General features: G+C 39.3%; 2 protein-coding genes across 3 annotated transcripts in view; one reads left to right on the forward strand and one right to left on the reverse strand.

The window, feature by feature from the left end:
- SCPEP1 (serine carboxypeptidase 1) overlaps nt 1–25,172 on the reverse strand; it is a 358,800-nt gene that overhangs the window by 228,727 nt on the left and 104,901 nt on the right. The window lies entirely within an intron of this gene.
- CUNH17orf67 (chromosome unknown C17orf67 homolog) overlaps nt 1–25,172 on the forward strand; it is a 46,349-nt gene that overhangs the window by 3,462 nt on the left and 17,715 nt on the right. Inside the window, exons 3-4 of one of the 2 annotated variants that reach the window (XM_069067456.1) lie at nt 9,710–9,840; nt 10,618–10,718. In XM_069067456.1, coding sequence (XP_068923557.1) covers nt 9,786–9,840; nt 10,618–10,718 — 156 coding nt within the window. In that variant the 5' untranslated portion in view covers nt 9,710–9,785. The remainder of the gene's footprint in view (nt 1–9,709; nt 9,841–10,617; nt 10,719–25,172) is intronic. The other variant, XM_069067457.1, reaches the window with a different exon arrangement.

Here is a 25,172-nt window from a genome sequence, read left to right on the forward strand (position 1 = left end):
GGTTGGAAAAATGGATTAGGTTAAATTTACCATGATTGGTAGTGGGCCAAGTCAATGAGTGGCCACTGAACATCCAGAATGGGCAAGATAGGGTTAAAAAAAAGAAAAAGAAAAAAGAAAAGAAATATGGGACCCATGTTTATTGTTTGATTGTACTTTTCAGGAAGCCCATAGAGTTTTAAATGATCTCTTCTTGGCTTTTTTTCCAGATTAGTTGTTTTTGATAATAAAATACCTTGTTTTCTTCTATTTTTTCCCTTCAGTCTTTTAAATTCATTATCTTATGGTGACATTAAATTTTGTTGGCTTCGTTTGATTTTTCAGGGAGTCTACTACTTTTCCATCTTCTATTCAAGACTATTAAATTCAGCTTCCAATTTTTCCCTCAAGAGTTCTAGTTTCGTTAAAAAAAATCTTTTTGCTTCATTTCTTCTGGCAATTCTTGAGTCGTGAAGAGTTGTGAAGAATTTTTTTTTTAATCCTCTGAGGCTTTGCTTGATTTTAATGCAGGGTTACTTTCTTCTGCATTTACTACTTGAGCTTCTCTTAATTCATAATATCTTTTAATTGTATTTGGCATTCTCTTCTATTTATTCATATTGGTTTCTGCATTGGGGCATTGTGATAGGACCAGATTCTACTCTTTCTTGTAAACGTGAATGGACAGACCCTGCTTGGTCCTATCCCATTTGTAGTTTGAATGCTGTTCCCTGCTATTGGTCTGGGACAGGCTGCTGGTATGTTAGCTTCCAGTTTCTTGGAAGGCTCCAAGTCCCAGAAATGGAATTATTGCAGTTCTGGATCAGGTGGCTAGGGTTAGACCTCACCCTTTGCTAGAAACTCTGGCTTCTGGATCCATCTCCTAGTGGCCCAATTTGGATTTTAGCTTTGCCCCTTTTCTATTTCCTTCTCCTTGCACAATGTCAACTGAGAATTAACTCCATTCTTTGGTATGGCCCTGACAGGCCCCTGTCAAAGATTGCTCTACTCACAGGCTTCCTGCAAGCATTTCTGCTAGGTCCTTTTTATTTAAATACATGCACACTCACGTGTGTGCATGCGCGCACACACACACACACACACACACACACTCCTTTCTAAAAGTGTTATGGTTTGGAGGTAATTGGTTTACAACAGTTATGCCAGTGTATCATAAACCCTGGCAGATTCTACCAATCTGGGTAAGCTTCTGAGCATGGTGCTGCCAACAAACTATGCCTAAACTAGCTTAGCTTAATGTAGAATACTTTATCATTAAGAGGTTGGTCACTAGGTGATGAATTCTTTGCCTCAGGATACCCATGAAACAAAGAGAAATGTGAAACGGTCCTTAGTCTTGAAAGAATAGTGAAAAAGTAAGCAGAGGGTATGGAAGATTACTTAGTTTTTTGGTGATCTATATACATTCACTTAACTTTTGGAATTCTAAATGCGAGATCTGTCTTTCTATATTTACTTCAGTATTCCAATGAATCAGCCTACTATTGGAAGAATGGAATTATATCAGTTTTGACATTCGTGCTATAAAGGAAACCAGAAGCCAGAAGTTACAGCTAAATAGAAGAATGATCAGTCAGTCATTCAGTAAATATTTATTAAACTCCTACTCTGTTCTAGGCTCTAAGCGCTTCAGATACAAAGAAGGGCAAAATTTGGTCCCTGTTCTCAAGGAAGCTTACAGTCTAAATGGGATAGACAACATGCAAAGAACTCTATGAACAGGCTATTTACAGGATAGCTCACAGTTTTTCCTCGGAGAGACAAATAAAAGAGGTGGAAGAATTGTTTTTAATTATGAATTCAAAGGTAATAAGACATCCTTTCATGGCACTTCCCTGATTTATCATGATGAGTTCCTGAAAACTGGTCTCCTGAGAAGAAAATTGCTTATAAATCCACTTAGGATTATCCGTAGATGTAGAGATGAAAGGGGCCTTTGAGGCTGTCTTGTCCAACTGCTTCATTTTACAGGTGAGAAAACCACAGAGGATGCATGACTCATACAAGGTCCTCATGCAGGTACTAAATGCCAGAGCCAGTCTTTGAATGCAAGCCCTTCATCTCTAAATCAAGTGTTCTTAACACTGCCCCCCCCCTTCTGTTGCAGAGAATGAGGAAGTAGAGAAGTTCTTGAAGAATTTGACGAGGCTTTCTAAATTCAAGCTATTTCTATTTATCGTTGTTTCTTCTAGTTGTATTATCACTCTCCTTCCATTTTTCTTCTTCTTCCCCTGTACTTTATTTAGAACTTTGCTGGAGTGTTTCAGATTGGCTAACTCCCAGAATGGCTGTCTGGAATGTCCTCCCACCTTATCTCTGCCTCTTGGCTTCCTTTAAGTCCTGGATAAAATGCCATTTTCTACCAATCCCCTTTAATTCTTATGCCTTCACTCTGTTGATTCCTTCCTATTCATCTTGTACCTAGTTTGTTTGTACATAGTTATTTGCATGTTGTCTCCTTCATTAGACTATAAGCTCCATGAGGGCCAGGAATATCTTTTGGCCTTCTTTGTATCATCAGTACTAAGCAATGCCTGGCAAATAGTAGGCACTTAATAGATGTTTACTGACAGACTGAATGACTGACTGAAGCCAATTTTAATTTACTTTAGTGCTCAGTGACTTCAGTAAAAAGAAGGGGAAAAAAGGATGGCCAAAAGTGTGTTGGAAAATATTGTTCAAGATTAAGAAGCAGAAGAGCCTGAAGGTTGCAGACTCCTTCGAAGCTTCATTACTATATACTATGAATACATTTTTTCAGGAAGAGAGTGGGGAGGTGGACATTGTGAATGCTGAACAAATTCATAAAAAAGAAATTAACTGTATTTTAAGGAATAGGAAGTAATTTGTTATTGACATGCAAGTCATATACCAGTTATCTGTGTAGTTAGACCATTAACTTGTTAGAGCAAAGCTCAAAATCAATACAAAATTAGAAGAATAAAAATGTGATATGATAAATATGAATAAAAATGAGATATGATTTATGTAAACAAGCTATTGATGATGGAAAGTAGAAAATGGATAAAAAGAATACATATCTACATAGACCATCTTATAGATTATCACCCTTTTCTCAGGAAGTTGATCCTTTATTTATAATTCACCACACTGAAGAGGCTGGAAGAGCTTAGTTATTGCTCATGATATCCTTGCCAGAAAGGGAGATATGATAGTCATGGTCAACACTGCTTTAGAATACAAATATGCTTTTAAAAACTTAGAGAGGATGATGGTAGAAGGTTATGAGTAATATCACTGCATAAAACAGTGAGAAATAGTGGATAGAAAAATATTTATAGAAAGCTTGGCAACAATCTCAAGATAGATCATCCTGAGTGTGTTTAACTGGAGGAACACAGAAAATGTCTGCTTACATTTCTAGAATAAACTTTTTTCCCCTATCAATGACAGTGGGCCCACCACAACTGAATATTAATAAAGTGTTATTGGAGAAAACAGGAATGGCACTAATAAAAACAAAGATGAGAAGGGCACCTGGACCAGATCAGTTGTCCACAGAGGAGGGCCATGCCGGAGGTGACACAATTTGGAGGTTGTGGAAGTATTAATGTTCTCAGCCTGTCTGAAAGTGAGGAATATACCAAGTACTTACAAAAAAAATCACAGATGTTATCACAATAAAAAAAAAAGGCAACCAAAAGAATAACAATAGCTTCTGACCACATGACTACTTTCCCATCTCTATAAAATCTGAGAGAAATCTTCCCATACATTTGAGGTTATCTGTGATGACAGTTCTTCCTGATGACTCAAGTCAGTCTCTGCCTTCAAAAGGATCTAACAATCAGTTAAAGGGGGAGATGGAGGAATTGTACTGGCCCTGTGATTTTGTTGGTATAGAAAACTACCTCAAGGTAGAGCAGGTGGGCACTTGCTCTGTAGCTTATGGTGTTGCCTGGGGCATTGAGAATTCAAGTGACTTGCTCAGGTTCAGACAACCAGTATGTGTTGAAGGATTTGAATCTATGTCTTCTTGACACCAAGGCTGGCTCTTTACCTACTAGGTTATGCTGTCTTTCATTAATAAAGATGGACAGCGTAGGAGTTTAGTGCCAACAAAATATTCACAGCACTGATGGCTGAATATGCCAGCATAGGTTTCAGTTGCAAAATATAACAGACTCTCTATATAGAAGACAGAAGCAAAACATTTATTCAGACACCAGAAAACCAAATCCCAACACCAGAAAGTCAGATCCATTATAGTAACAAAGAAGTTAATACACCATAGCACAGCAGGGAGCCACACCATCCTTCAGCCTTCCCCAAAACAAACACTCAGAAAATAAACACTCACAAACACTGTCTCCTTGGGTGTGTCATCTCATCCCTCCAGCTCTAACTGCTCTGACTCCCAGCTTCCTGTGGGCTCTGCTCCACCCTTCAGCAAACTCCTCCCTCCACATGTGATTACATTTGGCCTATTAGGGCGCAGGGAAGGTCTTCAGATTTCCATTACCATTACAAGGAGGTAGGTGGAGGGATTGGTAAATGCTCTTTCTCCTTATCTCCATGTTGTTACTTCCCCCCAACCACAAGGCATGGCTAGGTGGCGCAGTGGATAGAGTGCCAGCCTGAAGTCAGGAAGACTCAATCTTTCTGCGTTCAAATGTGACCTCAGACACTAACTGTGTGACCCTGGGCAAGTCACTTAACCCTGTTTGCCTCAGTTTCCTCATCTGTAAAACGAGCTGAGGAGGAAATGGCAAACCACTCCAGTATCTTTGCTAAGAAAACTCCGAATGAGGTCATGAGGAATCTGACAGCACTGAAAATTGAATTGAAATCAAACAGCACTTGAAATTGAAAACAACAATAGAACTATTGATGCAGAATGCCCCTTTAAGGTTCCCACAGACCTAAGTTTGCACCCTCATCAGTGGTTCACTTTCCTCTCTCTCCAGCTCTTTCTCTCCCTCCCTCCCACCATAACTAGTGAAATCTCTACAACAAAGCTTACATATGGATCATGTTTAGGGTTTCCTCCCAAAGTGGGGGTAACAGGGTCCCCTCCCATAAAGGTACTCAATATACAATACAGGCGTAGAACAAATTTTATTTCACCCCCACAAGAAAAATGCTTAAAGATGTAAAGACATTCATGAACACATACAGGAAACATCAACTATCTCAAATGGTCTTTTAGACTCAATTTACTTCCCCCAGTCAATCAGTCATTTCGTCAATCTACAGGAATTTATTGAACATCTACTATGTTCTAGGTACTATGCTGGACACCGGGGATACAAATACAATAAATGGCAGTAAAGACTATATATATTCTGAATGGATTATCCAGTCACTTCCCTAGGAGAGTGGTTGTTTTTTGTTCAGTTGTTTTTCAGTCATGTCCTACTCTTCGTGACCCCATTTGGAGTTTTCTTGGGAAGTAAGTGTCCAAGGACAGATTTGGACTCATAAAGATAAGTCTACCCTGACTCCAGGCCCAGCACTCCATCCACTTTACCAGTTTGCTGATAAAGGGAATATAATGGTTACTTGCGAATTGTTTCATAGATTAAAACAAAATAATTTAATTAATAACTAATAATTATTAATAAATTATATAACACACTTTTTAATATAATAATGAACAAATCAAATAATTAATTGATAAGATAAGGTAATTAAGTAATTAAAATAAAAGTCACATCCTCAGACTAGGTGCTAAATCATGAGAAGCCAGCTACGTCTTACTGTAAGGATCTTTTGGTCTTGTTAATTATCCATGGCCTGTAAGCCTCAGATAAGCTCCAAACATCTGCTGTATGACCAACAGAGCACCAGATGTTGCTGATAACTTTGAGATGATGTGAATATGCTTTATTTTTTCACCCCCTATCTCCCATGCTTCAACCCTAAGGTGACCAAAGCCCTGCCACCCCCATGTGAATGTTATTGACTAAGCCCAAGGTGGCATAGATAAGAGCTTGTCTGTCCTTCACCAAAACCCTATACAAATGAGACACCAAACTCCTACTTCCCAAACACTCATCCATTTCCTAAGGGTCCATGCTGTAAGAGTGCTCCCAACTCCAATCTATAATTACATAAGTGACTCTCAGTGCTTCTTCCTTTTCCCATTCTCTTCCCCATGATTCCTGCCTTCCTCTACCACCCCATCCCCATGGTGTCTGCTTCTGAACCTTCTCCCCATCCCATTTCATTTGGCTCTGTACTTTATGTGCTGTTTGTCTTAGTACTTTCTGTGCCTTATTAAAGTGTGACTAATGCCTTACTCCCCACATGCTGCCATCATTGTCTTTTTTGGTGAATATACAAAGAATCTAGCATGCCTATCCCCCACTGAAACCAGAGGCACCCCCTTGTGGTCCCATTCCCTTATTCCAAAAATTAATTAGCAATTCAACATCCATTTCTATAGCACTTATACACATATATCTATATACCCATATCTAAGTACTAAATAAATGTGAATTATCTTTTTTAGAGGATGGGAGAAGCAAGGGTTGCCAATAAAGTAGATGGAGGAGCATTTGGTGAGGTAGAAGAGAAACAAGAGAATGAAATGTGGGAAGATGAAGGGAAAGTTTTGGGAAGGAGAGAGTGGTTAATAAAGTTAAATGTAGCAGATACAGAAGAAGAAAGGAAAGTAAAAGTCTGTTAGAAAAGACCTAGTAGCTAGGTGGTTCAGTGGATCAAGAGCAGAGTTTAGAGTCAGGAAGATGTGAGTTTACATCATGCCTCAGACCCTTCCTTATTAGCTGTGTGACCCTGGGCAAGTAATTTCTCTTGCCTCAGTTTCCTCATCTATAAAGTGAGGGGAGGGTTGGACTTGATGGTCTCTAATGTGCCTTACTATTCTAACTTTATGATCCTATAATTTGATTAGTAGGGTGTCACTGGTAACTTTTGAGGGAGTTGTCTCCATAGGATAATGGAAATAAGACATCTTACAAAGGGCTGATGTATGAATGGATGACTAGAGGAATCAGAGGAGGCAAGTGTAGACTTCTATTATGAATGCTAGTGAACAATGGAATAAGATGGAACAAAGAACTCAAGGTCTGAGAAATGGGGGATGAGGGAGACCTGAGCATGTATGTAGTCTAATAGGAGGGGCTTATCCAAGATCATGTGGGCTGGTTGGCAGTGATGGAGCCAGGGCACAAATGCAGTTCTCCTGAATCCCATTCCAGTGCCTCTTCAGGATAGGAAGAAAGGAGAAGCCAATGATGAAAAATACTATAATCATTGGTGTTCATAGTGTGTGGGTCATATTGGCTCATAGCATCTATACTCTTCCTATGCCTATAACAGTAGGCAAATTCCTCTGAAAACAACAAAAGTAAAGGTCAAGTTTACTGTTGATAATGAAACTTTTTTCTTCATATTCATCACTATGTGCTTATTAGCTTTTTGTATTTTAAACATTTTTTAGTAGCAGAAGAAATAAACTGTTTTCCTATTACTAATCCCTATAATGTACAATGAGTACCTTTCCTAGAAGGGACCCCATTTTAGGGAGTCTCTCATTTTTTGGGGGATACCGTAGATTCCTAAGTTATGAGTTTCTTTGGGGTGGTGGGAATGAGTCAGGGTAACAGAAACAAGCCTAACACCCAAACCCCTGTTTAGGATCAGGCCCTGCCTCAGAATGAACTCAATCCATTTGATTCCAGAGCCAAAGTCCCTGGTGGGACAGTAAGAGGACAGGGGGACAGGAGAGATTACATATATTTTTGTGTATACTTCTGTGGGAATATTTCTCCCCTGGAAGAAAGTAAGCTTCTTGAGGGCAGAGAATTTTTCATATTTTTGTCTTTGTACACCCAGAAATTAGCACAATGCTTGGCACATAACAGACACTGAATAAATGTTTATTGATTTGATTAAATTTACTTTAAAAATTACCAAACATATATGGTAATTTGCTTGATTAAAATAATGCAAAGATTTAACAATCTTTCATTTAGTTTTTCAAAAAAATTTAAACTCAAAAACATTTTCTTTGGCTCACAAAATTTGTTTTGGATTGTTGCCACATTTGCCATCACTACCCCTTTTCTCTCCAACCATCTCCATCACCATTATGCACTTTCAAGACCCAGGTTATTATGTGAGCTAGCAGTTGCCTTTTTTTGTTGCTCAGAGAATATTAAATGATGTTTGTGATGATGATTGTATTCCAATGTCATCTCTGAAAAAGGTAGATTTGATCTTGACAACTTTTGTGGGAGTTAAGAATTCCTTTAAAGAAAGGGACGGTACTGTGTGGCTTTTGGATTGCATTGGAAAATGCTCCTTGCTTATGTAACTGATGGGAAGAGACTTATTTTAGGAAACCAAAATTGGTTGTGTATCCTGGCTTCAGAAGAATGACTGTTCTCTTGATTGGTCCTGCAAGGAGAAAAACAGAACTTTAACTAAGGAATGTGCAAAAAAAATCTTAACACATGCACTCTTTCAGTAGTGAAAGGAGGGAGGGAATAAGTATTTGTATAATACCTACTATGTGCTCTGTGCTAAGCACTTTACAAATATCTCATTTGATCCTCATAACAACTCTGTGAGGTTTCCTTACAATTAAGGAAACTGAGGCAAAGAGAAGTTACATGACTTGCCCAGGGTCACACTACTAGGCATGTCTGAGGCAGGATTTGAATTCAGGTCTTTCTGACTCCAGGCCCAGTGGATAGAAATTCACAGTGCCACAGCTTCATTCTTAGTTACTTACCATGAGATTAGGACCTTGTTTTTTAAAATTTGTTTATTGTCTATACCTGTGATTTTATTGATGTGGGAAAATCCCTGGGTGGAAACTCCCTCTGATGTGGTTTAGGTGTGCTCACAAGGTTTAGGGGTTCTGGAACCCCAAAATTTTAGGGTACAGGGTGGCATTACCTGGAATGAACTTATAAGTGTATGAGAGTAGATTTGAACTCAGATCCTCCTGACTCTAGGGCTGGTGCTCTATCCACTGTCCCACCTCACTGCCCCCAAACTATCTACCTTTAAAGTAGTGTCTTTTGACTTAGGGCTACAAGCCTCACCTTGACTGAGATAGGGGAGAAACTCCATTCCAGCTAGATAGTACAGGTATTATTTTGTTGGTCTGGTGTGAGTTCATTGACTTAGGTTATTCCTGAATGAGGAAATTCCCTTTACTTATGTAGATCAACAACTTCTCTGCAACTTATAGTCTTAAAGAGTTGCTTGAGGCTCTGAGAGATTAATTTTCTTGCTGAAGGTCACCCAGAAATTATGTGTTTTAGGCAGAACTTGAGCAGGGTTTTCATGATTCCAAGTCTGACTCTAACCATTATGTCATGACATCTCTCAATATAAGCATTTTATATATGGCTTCACTTTGCAAATGAGAAAACTGAAGATTTGAAAGTTTAAGGGACTAGTTCATGGTCACACTGCTACCAAGTTTCTGATGTAGGATTTCAGCCCAGTTCTCCTGAGTAGGATTCTTGGGATGGTATTTTATGCACTTGGCCATGCCGCCTCATTTATACATATCAGAAAGTCAAGATAATTAGAACTGAGAGACCCATCAGAGACTAATATTTCAGTATAAAATTTTAGAGGAACTGGGGAGGAAATATTTGAGCTATTAATCAGAACCATCTTGAAAACTCATGACCAGATGACTTAAAAATTATGCCATGGGGTCCCATTGGGCAACATAAAAACAAACATCTGTGGCCTGGTGCAGCTTCCTTCAAGTAGGTGGCTGGCACCTCAGTGCTAGAAGCTCACTTGAGAAGGATCAGAAGAAGAGAGAGGTCAAAATGAAGATGCTACTGGCCCTGGTTCTCTTTCTGTTCACCCTGACCATCTTTTCAGGTAGGAGATCAATCTGTGGAAAATCATAGCAATTATTTATTTCTAAGATGGGACCATTAATGGTATCTTTGTTATTTTGATTTCAAAATAGCACTTTGGGGAGAATAAAGCCAATATTTTGGTAGTCTTTTACAACAGGTTTCTAGAATCTCTTGTTAGCATCATTGAAGATAGACTAAGCTGCTTTATCTTTAAATTAATATTGTGAGTAATCATTTTTAAAAAGTATTGATAAATGTTGCTTGTTTAGATAGACTCCTTTTATATGGGAATATTTAAATTGGCTGTGGTTTTTTTCATTACTGAACATCTCCCAATAACATTATGTAGTAACTTTTAGTCTTAAGCACTAGCTTAGAGTTGGTGCATAAAACATTATTTTTATATTTTTAAGAAATGATATCCAAGCCACCAAAGATTAAACAGGACATGGAAGAAATGTTATATATTTTTAAAAAGGTAAACTTTCTAAATGAACAGATAGTTTTTAATAGAGTGGACCATTTGCAATATAGAAGGAAGATATTTTACAATATTTTTTTCAGATGAGATGATCTCCTTTATTATCATCACAAATATATTTAAAAATATTCAAAATTCCATTCCAAACCTCCTGGAATGCACTCTCTTGGGATGGGACCCTGAAAGAAAGAACACCCTTGTGCATTAACCCAAATCACACTTGCAAATATTTTGCTGTTGCATGGTGAGTTAAACAATCAACTTCTTGTTAACTTTAATACCTGCATCTCTTCTCTCCCCTCCTACCCCCTTTAGATTCTTCCCCAATACTGACAGAAAAACAAGCTAAGCAACTCCTGAGAAGTCGGAGACAGGATCGGCCCAGCAAATCTGGTTTCCCTGATGAGCCAATGCGGGTGAATGCTTTTCTTGGTCACTTTTAAGGAAAATAAGGTCATTTTTTAATGGTAATTGTTCAAGATGTCCAGCTGAGGGGAGATAATTTAAACATCAATTTAGGCCAGCCAGTTGCTAATCCAAATGTTAAACTTTTTAAACCAAGCATTTATTAAAAATTTATTATTATTTAGCAATTTCATACTGAGAGTCAGAGCTAGAGGGAAGGACAAGAACATAGGATAAGTACCAAGGGATAACTCTTTCCTTTCCTGGTATCCTTAGTACTTAGCACCATGCCTGGCATATAGGAAGAGCTTCATAAATGCTTGTTGATTGATACTGGGTTGGGTGCTTGTAATGCGAATGTAAATTTTAAAGATCTTCCCTGCCCCTAGGCTAAAGTGCACCAGAAGCCTGGGGAGGGAGGCTTGTTTTTCAGTAGATATTTTTTGATTGGCCAGTGGGTCAATAAGGTTGTTACATTCTCTGAGCCAGGAGAAGGCTATATAAGCCCTGATGTGTAGCTTTGTTTTGGGACTCACTTTGAGAAGTGTTCTGTGATTTGATCTGAATTCTGGGAAGCCGTTGTTGAGAGTCCCCCGGCTTTGAAAAACCCAGAATGTGGAAACCCAGATGTTGACTGGGTATGGATGTAATGGTTGGACAGTTTGGAAAGCTGTCTACTTGATGTTTCTGTCTTGATAATTATGCCTGTATACTTTGAGGTTCAGGGTGCTGACCTTTTCTCCTGAACAAGGTAAACGATATATGTCTGACTGATTAAAGTAAGCTTGTTAACCCATTTTGAGTTGCTTTCCTTTAACAAAGCAGATCCAAGAACCTGTGGTAGCTGCAAACCCTGAGGACGCTTGGGGTGCTTGCTGCTACAGTGCTCAGATAGTGGATAGAATGCAGGACTTAAAACACTCTGCCTGAGAGGACAGGGAAACTTTTCTAGGTTTTTCTTGAATCTTGTGTTTGTATTTAAAAGTTCCTACTCAGCTGTGATCTTGTCATCATAAATGCTTAGAAATCCTTTATTTCATTAAAGATCCATTTTTCCTCCTCCTTGTAGGATTCTTTTTTTTTCTTTTTTAGAGGGAGGGCAGGGCAGTTGGGGTTAAATGACTTGCTCAAGGTCACACAGCTAGTAAGTGTTCATCACAAAGCCAAGATTCAAATCCTGTTCCTGATACCAGCTTTGTGACAATAGATAAATAATTTAACCTTTCTGGGACTCAGTTTTCCATATCTATAAAATTGTAATATTAATTTCTGTAGGTCCCACTTTACGGTATTGTTGTGAGTCTCAAATGAGATAATGTATATAAAATATAGAGCAAATCTTAAAACATGATTTTTTTCTTTTTTTTTTGATTTTGAACTTACCCACATTCTCATTTCCACCTATCCAGCAGAATACAAAAAAAGGATCGTATGTGAAACTGTGAATCTCTATTTCATAATACTTGCTTTTAAAAATATATAAAATAAATTCCATATTACTTTCAAAACTGTCCTGCTTGTCTGGGCTTCCTTCTAAATTTTCTTCTATTCTCTTCTGTGTATTTCAAAAAGAAAATGTTTCAATGGCCATCTTTTTTAGGCTTCAGTATTTCTAACCTCTCATACAGTCTAACGTGTCCCTCACCCCACCCTCTCCACCCCCAACAGCCTCATAACAAGTAAGTGGAGTCAAGCAAAATGAATGTACACAATGGCCATGTCTAAAAATGTATGTTTCCTTTTGTACCTTGAGTCTATCACTTCTCTCCCTGGAATTGGCTAACTCCTCACCACAGGTTCCAATGGAGACAAGGTTGGCCTTTGCATTGATTAAAGTTCTGAAGTCTTTCAAAGTTATTTTTCTTTACATGGTTCATGTCTTTGTAGAAATTGTTCTCTTGAGGGGTGGCCAGGTAGCACAGTGAGTAAGAGCACCAGCTCCAGTGTCAGGATGACCTGGGGATCAAATCCGGGCTCAGATACTTAGCACCCACCCAGAAACACCTGGCCGTGTAACCTTGAGCAAGTTACTTAACCCCAATTGCTTAAAAAAAAAAAAAAAGAAATTGTTCTCTTGGTTCTACTTCACTTTGCATCAGTTCATATTACAGAGTGCCCATGATTCTCTAAAATCATCTCTTTTATAATTTTTTTAAGGTGTGATAATAGTCTATTAAATTTATATACCACAATTTGTTTAGCCATCCCCTAATTGATGGATGACTCTTTAGATTCTAGTTCTTTTTTTTTTGCTTTTTGGAGGGCAGTTGGGGTTAAGTGACTTGCCCAAGGTCACACACCTAGTTTTTGTGTTAAGTGTCTGAGGCCGGGTTTGAACTCAGGTCCTCCTGACTCCAGGGCTGGTGCTCTATTCACTGCGCCACCTAGCCACCCTAAGATTCTAGTTCTTAAAAACCCTTTTTTTTTTTTTTCTGTTTTAATCTACTCTTCAAGACTGAGGAGTTTGTTTTGCTTGTGACTGTTCCCTTTCTGGTATTGTCTGTCCCTCCTCCCTCATTACCTTCCTCCAAGCCAGCTTGCTCCCCTGTCAAGTTTGATGTATTTCTACACCAAACTCTCTTTCTCTCTCTGTCTCTGTCTCTTTCTCTCTGTCTGTCTCTCTCTCTCTTTCTCTCTCTGTTTAACCTTTTTTTGTCCATTTCAGATTAGAGTAAGATTCATCTGATGTCCTCCTTTTTATCCGTGCTTGGGGACTCTTTTCACCCAGCCCAATTATAAGAAATAGCAAGTTCTGCTCCCTTCTTCCTCCTTTCTATACTAATGAACTCCTCCGTTTATCCTTCCTTTTCTTTTTCCTCTTCAGACCCTTAGAACAGAAGCAGTACAGGGCTTTTGCTTATCTTATTTAATTCTCACAGCCTAGGAAGGCATTAAGGTTCTGAAAGGTCACTTGTTTCTTCTTACAGTGAGAATGTTAGCATTACATCATGATGTAGCCTCTTCTACTGCTCAGAGGAAGCCCAGATACCAAGAAAATCTGAGGTCTTGATCACTCTGGCCTGAGAGGACAGGGAAAGTTTTCTAGATTTTTCTTGAATCTTGTGTTTGTATTTAAAAGTTCCTACTCAGCTGTGATCTTTTCATCATAAATGCTTGGAAATCCTTTATTACATTAAAGATCCATTTTTCTCCCTCCTTGTAGGATTCTTTTTTTTTTTTCTTTTTTAGAGGGTGGAAGCAGGGCAGTTGGGGTTAAGTGACCTGCCCAAGGTTACATGCCTAGTAAGTGTTAAGTGTCTGAGGCCAGATTTGAACTCAGGTCCTCCTGACTCCAGGGCTAGTACTCTGTTCACTGCACCACCTAGCCACCCCCCTTGTAGGATTCTACTCAGCTTTTCAGGGTAAGTTTTTCTTGGTTATGAGGCTATATCTTTTTCCTTTTGGAATACTGTATTCTAAGATTTCCTTTCATTCATAACAGACACTTCCAGGTTTGACTGTGACTTTGTGGGTACTTGAACTGCTTCTTTCTGGATGCTTAAAGTATTTTTTCTTCACTGTGGGAGCTCTGGTTTTTGGCTGTGCCATTCCTGGGACTTTTCCTTTTGGCATTTCTTTTAAGAAGTAATTGGTGGATTTTTTCTTCATCTTTTCTTTTCTCCCAGTTTTAATATATCTGTGTAGTTTTCATTTATGATTTCTTGAAATATGCTGTCCAGGCTTTGGTTGAGTGGTTTGGTTGTCATTCTTAAATTCTGTTCCTTTTCAAGGTAATTTTAAAAATCATCTCTCTTACATTTCTTCTATTTTTTCCAGTCTTTTGATTTAATTCTAGTATTTCTTGCTGCCTTGTCATTGATTTCTGTTTCATCTATTATAGTTTTCAGTGATTCTGTTATTTGGGTAAGGTTTATCATTTTTATTTTCTTAACTATTCTCCTTTCAATTCTTTCATCTAGAGATACTATTTCAGTTGTGTTTTTTTTTTTTTTTTGCTTCATTTCTTCTAGGGATCTATGTAGTCCCTGTGGAAAATCCTTTTTTTTTTCCTTTAGGTCTCTGCTTGAAGCTTTTATGGAATTACTCTTTTCTTCTAAGGTGAAATTTTTAAGTATCACCTGGATTTCAGGGACTTCCATGGCCTCTCAGGACAGAGTGCTTGGGACCTCAGTCTCTGCATGCCTGGACTTTCTTGGTTTGAGCACTGTTCTGTTAGAAGCATGGCTATGTTGCACTGGGTCGCTTTAGGAGTATATTGTTAAATGTTTAACAACCAGGTCTCAAAAAGTTTGCATATGACATACTTTTAAATTTAATATGCATGATAAATATTTTATTAATCACTTCCTTAAGTCTAGACCACTGACAACACAATAAATCAGTAGCATTTGCTGAAAATCAACCTTCCACACACCCCTGCTTCCAAATCTATTGCTTTTGTTGTCTCCTGATATGGAGCTATGTAGACTCTACATATTGGTGGACCTTCACTTTCCATGTTGGGAGCCTTCACTGGTCCTGGCTTTGTTGGAAGCACCTATTTCTCTTGTCTGAGGGTTTTTGCTTTACTTTTTGTGCAGTTCTGAGGTGGAAACAATTTTCTAAAGTTTCTCATAGTATTTCCTGATAGGTTTGCTCTGGTGTGGGTTTCAAGTTTTTCCTGGAGTAGGTGTGGGGGGAGCAGGACAATCTGTCATCTTGGCTAAAAGCCTCTTAAAGAATTATGCTAATGTGTTAGCTCCAACTCTGCTACTAATTAAGTGTGTGACCTTGGGCAAATGAGCTCTAAGTTCCTTATCTGCAAAATTAAGAGATTCAACTCAATGTATTTTGTGGGGGGGTTTTTGCCCGGAGGTTTTGTTGGTACTATGTTAACTTAAATATACCTCTGTGACAATTCATTTTATTGGCGTTTTTAAAGGAATCATTAAAACTTATATCTATGCAATTTTTCCATTTATTCCCTATGTGATTCTAGGCAAGTCATTTCAACTTTCTGGGAAACTCATTTCAACTATCTGGGTCTCGGTTTCCTCATCTATAAAATGAGGGGGTTGGATTAGATGACTTTTAAGGTCCCTTCCAAGTCTAAGAGCCTATGAGAGTAGGTAATCTTTTTTTTTTGCCCCTATGATCCCTATTATCTCTTTTATCAGAAATGTTTATAGCAGATAAATAGGATTGGCCCCGGGGGCAGCTAGGTGGCACAGTGGATAGAACACTGGGCCTGGAGTCAGGAAGATTTGAGTTCAAATTTGGCCTTTGACACTTACAGGGCAAGTCACTTAACCCTGCTGGCCTCAGTTTCCTTATCTGTAAAGTGAGCAGAAGAAGGAAATGGCAAACCATTCCAGCATCTTTGCCAAGAAAACCCCAAATGGCATCACGAAGAGATTAGCAAAAAGGATTGGCCCAACAGGGACTAAAAGGATCCAACAGATGATAGACTGAAAGGTGATCATATTGTTTGGTGGCACCCCCCCTCAAGCAACTTTTAGGGTGTGTCCCCAGCAAATGAGCTCTTGAGCCTCTGCTCCTATGTTCGCCTGTAACGCTTAGATGGAAGATATAATTATTCCAAAGCAAAGGAATTTAATGAAATGAGATATTAAGAAAAGTAGAAAAAATATTTCTCCGTATGCCCGGGACGTGCACACTCTTCCTCAAGTATGCCCATCGTCCTTACGCAGGACGCGTGAGTGGAGAGGGATCCGTGCAAAAAACCTACGCGTCCGGGGCAGCTTTGACTTCAGACGGTGCAGGGCCATCGATTTCTCCTAGTGAGTGATGTCATCATGATGACTTTGCAGGCCCTGGGATCTCCTTCTCTCTGCCCCAGCTGTTGGCTTATGCTCAACTGGCCATCTTTGCTGAGCTGGAGGTAACAGAGTGGTACCCTGGCTCCTGTGCCCAGCTGAGTAGCATCTGTTTGACCAAATAGCATCAGAGAGGAGCTGCCTGGAGGCAGGAGGGGAGCAGGGTGGGCAAGAACAGCAGCAAGACATCAGTGGCCCTTTGGCATCAAAGGTGTGTGTTCCCCATTCCCATGCGTATCCTGGACTCATGTGTTCTCTCTGTGTGTGTCCCTCTTCCTGCAGAGGTTGTGTGCATCTATGGGAGAGTGTTCCTCAAGTTTTTTGGGGAAATATTTGGTTGCTAACTTTCATTACTGAACTTTCATTAAATGCCCATTCAGGGAAAGGGTCAAGGGTTGTTAATGCTTAAGCAGCTGTGGCTGCATACCTGGTCCATGCTCTGGGCTTGTGTGTGGGCTAGAAGGGCCTTAGGGATCACTTGGGTGCATAGGATCACAGACTCAGAGCTCAAATCACCTGGTCTAATTCCCTCATTTTACAGATGATTTGAGAGAGGGGCAAATGATTTGTTCATGATCACACAGAGTAAAAGGGGGAGTTTTACTACTCACATAAATGTAGTGATAATAAATTATTTTACTTTTCTTCATATGTCCTTTATTTTTAGTTTTTGTATTTATAATAGTCAAAATGACTTAGATGCTCAAAGTTGTTCTTAAAATAATATTGCTGCTACTGTATACAATGTTCTCTTGGTGCTGCTCATTTCATTCTTTTTCACTTCATTCAAGTCTTTCATTACCTTCCTTTTAAAAAAATATTTTATTTTCAATTCATGGATTTATTTTAAACAACAATATCTAAGTGAAAAAATCTGCTGAGAATAAGATCTTTTATAATGAAGTCCTTGTTTAAAAAAAAAGAAAAGAAAAAAACTTCACTGATCATTTGAAGGTCAGCTGCATACACACCATGGCAGCCCATAACCAAAATACCTTCCCTGCTGTTGGAATTTCAAGGACTTCCGAGAAGCTCTAACCCTGCTGGTTTTGCATTCAGCAGCTAAGAATCCCCACTGAGCCTTGGTCTAGGGAGTGTAGTATCCACCTGCCCCGTCTCATCCACTAACAGAGAATACTGGAATAGTGAGGAAAATACTGATTTAAGAGTCAGGGGACCTGAGCTTTGTCTCGGTTTCTGCTCCTAAACTCACTATGGCCTTGTCAAATCACTTCTCTCTGGTTCTTAGTTCCTCTTGTAAAAGGAGGGGATTGGATTTAATGATCTCCATTGCCCAACTCTAGTTCTAATATTCTGTAATCCTACCCTGGGGTGCTAGGTGGCACCATAGTGCACAGAGTGCCAGACCTGGAGTCAGTAAGACTCATCTTCCTGAATTCAAATCAGTCCTCAGACACTTACTAGTTGTGTGATCCTGGGCAAGTCACTTAACCCTCTTTACCTCAGTTTCCTCATCTGTCAAATGAGAGAAGGCCTGGTGTAGTACTAATAACTATTGCCTGGTTCAGCTTCCTTGTGGCCCCCACAAGTGAGCTGCCTTGGTTTCTTTACTCTGGACATTTTAGCTCTGATTATTCCTGTACATGAACCATCCCCTCCAGCTAAACCAGACTAGTCATCGTTCCCTCACTGGATAGCATGTATTCCCACCTTTCTACCTTTGCTCATGCTGTTATCTCTTGCCTAGAATTGTTTTTATTCTCTTCTCAACTTATATTACCCTTTCTTCAGGACCCAGCTCAAATTCTGTCTTCGTTAGTAAAGCCTTCCTCAGCTTCCCCACTCTTTGGTGGTCACTTCTCAGGATTCCTGTGCCACTGACTGTCTATTTTTATCATTTGGCATTTAATATACACAGAACTCTTGCATCAAAGATTTCCTCCTGACATAAAAGGTCTGGACATCCTTTGATGACCTCTCAATTCTTTGGTTTACTTTTCATCATTTCCTAGATGGAATCTGGTATTATAATTATCTGGAATTTTCCCTAGGGTAGCTACCAGCTCCCTGTACAAGCTCTTAAACTGATAATACATGCCATGCCTCTCCCTTTGAGTGCCCCTTTCCTACTCTAGCTCTGAGAATGGTAATTAAATCAAAATTACCTTACCCCCAATTGTCTATATGTCAGCTTTCTCTATTAGAATGTAAGCTCCTTGAGGGTAGGACAATTTTACTTGCTTGTATTTATATTCCCAGCATGTAGTGCCATGCCTGACATATAGATGTGATCTACTCCCAGCCCAATGCTATTAGATAACACTCAGCTGAATGTTTCTGTCTTTGCTGAGCCAGAGGTAACAGAGCAGTGCCCTGGCAGCCAGATGGCCATACCTTTTCTTTTGTAAATGCACTTGGGTACGTGTATTTAATTTGCATCTCTATCCCTTGAATACCAGGCAAGTCTAAGGGAATTTCACCTCCACAGGACTCAAAACTATCTATTTATCACTTTTTTCAAAGCAGCTAGAGAGGGAGAAGGAACCAGCTCTTCTGGAAAGCAGGTCATAATTTGCTTAGTTCTACTCCTTGCCTGACTTCACTGCTTCCGAATCCCCATTCCCTAAGCTTCCTCCATCAAGTGCATTGCTCTGCATGACCTTTGGTTAGGATCCCCCTGGAAGCTTTGTGGGCACGGACACGGATGCTTCATCCGGATACAATGGAATAATCAGGTCTATACTGAGAAGAAGAGGTGATGACTGAAGAGAAAGTGATGTGCAGGGACTGTGTTAAGTTCAAGAAAGAGGAAAGAAGGGGCGGCCAGGTGGCACAATGAGTAAGAGTGCTGGCCCCAGAGTCGGGAGGACCCGGATTGGTTCCGGCCTCAGATACTTGGCACCCACACAAAATAACTGGCCGTGTAACCTTGGGCAAGTTACTTAACCCCAATTGCTTTAAAAAAAAAAGAAAGAAAGAAGAAAGAACATAACTAAAGATATAGTAGTATTTTGATGATTACTTAGAGCCTTGTCTTTTGGATGAGGGATGAGATACTTCTTTTTGAGCCCTAGCTCATCACTTTAGCATCCTCCAGGGTCAAGGCTCTTAATCTTTTTTTTTTTTCTTTGATGTGTCATGGACGCATTTGGCAGTCTGGTGAACCTAAGGATCCCTTTCTCATAATAATATCTTTAACACTAGAACAACCAGGTTGTCAATTGGCACAGACATTTCCTTCATCCTTTGAGGTATTCGGAAATTCCAGTCCTTCTAATATTGAAGAAAATACTAAATTTCAGTTAGAAAATAAAGATGTAATTTTCTTCCCATCCAAATTCATTGACCTCATGAAATCTATTTAAGAATCTATGCGTTGGAGGATGGGTACATGCTATAGGATTAGTATTAGGAGGTATAAGATCATAGGATTATAACTCTAGAATTGGAAGGGACCTTACAGGTCATCTAGTCCATTTACTTTATATGTTGAGGCAGCTAGGTGGCACAGTGGATAGAGCACCAGACTAGAGTCAGGAAGGCCTGAGTTCAAATCCAGCCTCAGACACTTACTAGCTGTGTAAGTGGGCAAGTCACTTAATCCTGTTTGCCTCTTTCCTTATCTGTAAAATGAGCTGGAGAAGGAAATGGCCAACGGATTTAGTGTCTTTGCCAAGAAGACTCCAGATGGGGTCATGAAAAGTTGTACACGACTGAATTGACTGAAGAACAAAAAAGCACAATGGATAGAGTACTGGACCTGGAGTTCTGAAGACCTGAGTTCAGATCTGCCCTCAGACACTTGCCAAATGTGTCACCTTCTATATGTGACAATCTCTGTTTGTCTTAGATTCCTCATTTGTAAAATGGGGATAATAATAGCACCTCCCTCCCAGGGTTGTTGAGAGGATCAAATGTGATGATAACTGTGAAGTGCTTAGCACAATCCCTGGCACACATTGAGTTATATAAATGTTAGCTTCTCCTCCTTCTCTTCTTCCTCCTCCTTCTTCTTCGTAATGCTCAGTTTCTATTTCTTAAATATCATCACATTCTTTAAATCTGGTCAGTCCATTTTTAATGTACAGGTGCTTTACGGTGTTGACATTTTTTTCTTCTACTTGAAAACATGACTGTAGAATATATCTACAAGTGAAGAGGGGGTATGGAGAGTGGCTGATGCTCAGTGCTATACCTATTGCCTATCCAAATGGAGGCTTGGTGAACCTGCTTCTAAGAAGGTCACATAGAGGGCCCTTATGCCCTTTTGAGAGTATGCACAGCCTGTCAGCTTACTGGTTATGAAAAACTTTTAAAATGGTTAGTGAACCAGACTGGGTATGCATATAAAAGGCAAGAAGAGATTAAATCTCCCTCTCTCTCTCTCTCTCTCTCTCTCTCTCTCTCTCTCTGTCTCTGTCTGTATGTCTCTCTCTGCCTCTGTCTGTCTGTCTCTGTCTCTCTGTCTGTTTCTCTGTCTCTGTCTGTCTGTCTCTCTTCCTCTTCCCTCTCTCTCTCTTCCTCCTTTCAAGTGAGTAAGGAAGAACTTGTTCAGCTCTCTAACTAGGGAGAGGGGCAACCACTTGATCTCCCTTATCTCCCAACCTGGTGTATCAACAATGCAGTATTCACAATGCCTATGGTAACTAGAAATATGTTGATATGGTTATTAATTACAAAAAATGTAACAGGCTCTCTACATGGGGGACATAGCTAGAACATTTATTCAAATACCAGAAAACCGAGTCCCCAAACCAGAAAGTCAAAGCCGTCACAGTAGCCATGGAGTTGGAACATGTAAGTAAACACTCACATTCTCAAGCCTTCAAAACAGAACAGGCTACCTCAGGCAAAGATCCTCCTCTCCTTACTCACACTAACTGCTTAGCCTCCATGCAGCTTGCTCCCAGCAGCTCTGGCCCCCCCTCAGTTCCCATCCCCAGTAGTTGTCAGCAGGAGTCCCTGGCAGAAATTCTGGCTGGCTCAAAGAAAAAAGTAGTTCCCTTCAGCCCCTGCCACTTCGAGTCACATGCGGGCTCCTGCCTGGCTCCTCCTTGGCTCTGGCTCCTTCCTGCTCTTCCTCTTCCTGCTTTGTCAGCAAGTTCAAGGGGCATGGAAGATCTTCAGATCCCATTAACATTGCCCATTACACCTGGCTTGCCATGTGGCCTTGAATTGGCTTTACTGTTTCCTTTTTCTGTTTTATTCTTTCCTGATCTAAGGTGACTGAATATCTTTGACTAGTCACCATTACATTCCAAAATCCCATTCCCTGTGGCATAGGTTAGTTACTACTAAGAATAATTCTTTTAGGGAACAATCCTTCCTTGGAACTATTGGGTTATTTTCCATCTCCTCATCTAAATTGACCAAATTCAAGTATTCTCTTAAAGCCCCAATTTAACAAGGAAAATGATTTTGTTGCCAGGATGACCAATGGAAATCTCTAGAAAGATGACATCCAAGTATAAATTATTTCCTTTGTGAATGCATGTTTAAGTGCTCAAGTGCTCTGGGACTACCTCTTTTCTAAGCAAATATTCTTCTATTTGGCCCATGTGCCCTCAAGGAATGTTCTTGATGGTGTTGTATAAATCATGATAGCTTTGTTGTAAATAATCCTAAAATATCCCTTCACACTTAGCCTGTTGGACATAGTAACTCCATTATCCATTTGTTCCTTGTGATCTTAAAGCCCGAGTCAAGGCTATTGAGATTTTTATTATTTAAAATTTGGTCCTTTTTGGATGGTGGGCATATTAACTTTTTCTTTTTTGGGAAATAGTCCATTGACCATCAAACAACAATTCTGCCTATAAACTTGCCTTTATTTTATTTAATGAGCAAAATTTCTTCCAAATGTTGATGGAACAGTTCTCTCTCCTGACCTTCCACCTCCTAGTGAAGATTGGAATGGAAGGATTTAGCCATTCTAAAAAACAATTTCTGCTGTGTTGTTAGTTACTATTTGACAGAAAGCATTCTGGTCTTCTGCTATCCCTAAAACAATTATATATCTACATATCCGCTTATATGTCATAACACCTTCCCCTCCACCTCAATTAAAACATAAGCTTCTTGAAGATAGGTACTGGGTTGGGTCATTTTTTTTTTTTTTGTATCTGTGGTTCTTAGCACAGTGCCTTGTATGTTATAAGTACTTAATGAGGGATTGTAGAATTGGATTAGATGCTCAGTCTGCAGTTTATCTTGTACTTTATGAGCTATATTTCCCTGAACAAGTCACTCAGTCTCTCTAAACTGGTTTCTTCATTTGTCTACTTGCAGTTTCCTGGACCTAATATTCTATCTCCCTCTCTATGCTTTTATAGAAGTTTTCCTGCATGCCTCACATGCTTTCCATCTTTGAACCCCTAGCTCCTTTCAAAGCTGAGTTCAAGTGATACTTCCTATAAGTGGCCTTTTCTGGTAATCTTAGCCGATGTTGCTCCCTTCTACTCCCACACAATTCTATTTATTTTGTGCATATTTTATAAGGAATTATCTGTATACATGGTGTTTCCCTTCCAAAAGAATGTAAGCTTCTTCTGGACAAGTACTGTTTTATTTTTCTGTTTGTATCTAAATGAATTGGATCCATAAAATAGGGATTAAAATGTTTGCATTACCTACCTCATAATATTGAAATGAGAAAGTGCTTTGCAAACCTTAAAATATCATAGAAATGTGAATTATCTCCCTTACTATTTTCTGCCTTAATTAGCTCCTTGTGAAATTAGTCATTTGATTATTGTACCTTTTACATGCGATAATGAAAGGCTTGTTACTTGACATCTGAGATGGGACTCTGATCCTTATTATTTTTTCTTCAGCAATTAACCAATAGTAGTTGAAACTGATTTTCCATCTGCCCCTTCTTCCTCAGTCCAGGAACATTTGAGTCAATCATTAAGGCTGGGTGATGCTGCTGAATTTGTGGTTTCCAGCAGATTGGATATTTGGCTCTTCATCTTTGAACAATGATCATTTTTCAGCCTTGTGGGGGATTCATTTTCATAACATTTTCAATAAATAATGAAATACCATGGAAACTCCTGCAGGCTTTGGGCTTGTTTTTTTTCTGCACCAATGATTTCAACTGGCCTTTAGGAAATGCAACTATGTACTGACTATTCTTTGAAGTGTTTTTATACACTCATTGTTCCTGGCCCCAAAGACAGTGTAGAGTAGTAAATAGAATGCTAGATTTGATGATGGATTTGGGGTCAGAAAGACCCAAGTTGAAATCCCACTTATGATTCTAACTTTATTTACTAGCTGTGCTAATATGGGTAAGTCACTTGTGGTGCCTCCGTTTCCTTAGCTGTAAAATGAGATAATACTGGCACCTATTTTACAGGCTGGTTGTGAGGATCAAATAAAATAGTATATGTAAAAGCACTTTACATATCTTAAAGCAGCATATAAATGCTATTTATTATTATTTTCATTGAAAGGGCACTGAATGAGCATTTTAGGAGATCCAGGTTCCAGTCCTGGATCTTCCAGTAGCTAGCTGTGTGATTGTGTGATCTTGGGCAAGTTACCTCACCTTTCTCAGACTTAGGCTCTTTATCTGTAAAATGAATTGGGTATACTAAATAGTCTCTCAGATGCTAATCCTAGAGGTTCAAGTCTCCAAATCTTCAAAAGCAGCTCTTAGTCTTCTAGGTATTATTTCCTCTTGAAATGTAAATTAACCTGGGAGGAGGTCACTGATTAAGTAGCTATTGATTACAAACACATTAACATAGTTAGCTGATCAGCCCCCTTTCAGAGTAGAAATCCTAGATGAGAGCAGATTTTTAATAGGGAAAGGGAAAATATGGTCTAGACTGCAGAGATTTTTTCTTGTCACGTACCCTTTGGCAGTCTGGTGAAGCTCATGTACCCCTTCTCAGAATAATGGTTTTTAAATGCATAGAATTACAAAGGAAACTAATTAGATCTAAATTGTTATCAAATATTTGCACACATATGTGTATATGCATATATGTTAGTATATATTTTAAAACAACCCAAATTCATGGGACTCATGTTAAGAACCCCTTGGATTAAGGATGTTGATAACACTGGTCAAATAGACCTGAATGGTGTTCTCAGGGCAGCCTGCCTATGCTCCATGTCTGCGTGAAGATGAAGACAGAAGAGATGAGGGATGAAAGGGAAGGTGAAGAAACCAAGGTGGAGAGTTTTGCCCAAGGCTCTGAGCAGTGGGACTGCTCTGTTATATGCAAACATATACTTACCTATTTTCCTTCTCCCTCCAAAGTATTTGGACACTATGAGCAGAGGAAAATGATGACAACTGTGGTGAAATGGATTTGGAGTCAGAGTATGTGGGTTTGAATCCCAGCTCTGCCCCTTGCAACCTTTGGCTTGTAACCCAGCTTCTCGAGGTCTCAGGTTCCTTTACTATGAAATGAGGGTTTGGATGAGTTGATCTCTGAGGCACTTTCCAGTTTTAAATCCTATGATCCTGTGTTCTCTGGGTTGGTCCATTGCCACCCATGGTGACCTTCATTAATTTTTAAGTTTTGCTTCTACATTTATTGAAGAATGGTGAGTCACCCAGAGTTACTCATTTGGCAAAGAAAAAATAAATTGGAGTCTGGAACAGCTATTCGTCTTTCTTCAGGAATTCCTCTGTGCTTAAGCAGAGAAAGTGAAATAGTTTATAAATTTCTTGTTCTTGCATTTAGGTATTCAATTCAGCATTTAGTAAAT

Source organism: Petaurus breviceps, unplaced genomic scaffold, assembly GCF_028583685.1.
Source record: "Petaurus breviceps papuanus isolate PSGF00001 unplaced genomic scaffold, PetGlider_PUasm1.0 90750, whole genome shotgun sequence".
NCBI classification, from domain to species: domain Eukaryota; kingdom Metazoa; phylum Chordata; class Mammalia; order Diprotodontia; family Petauridae; genus Petaurus; species Petaurus breviceps.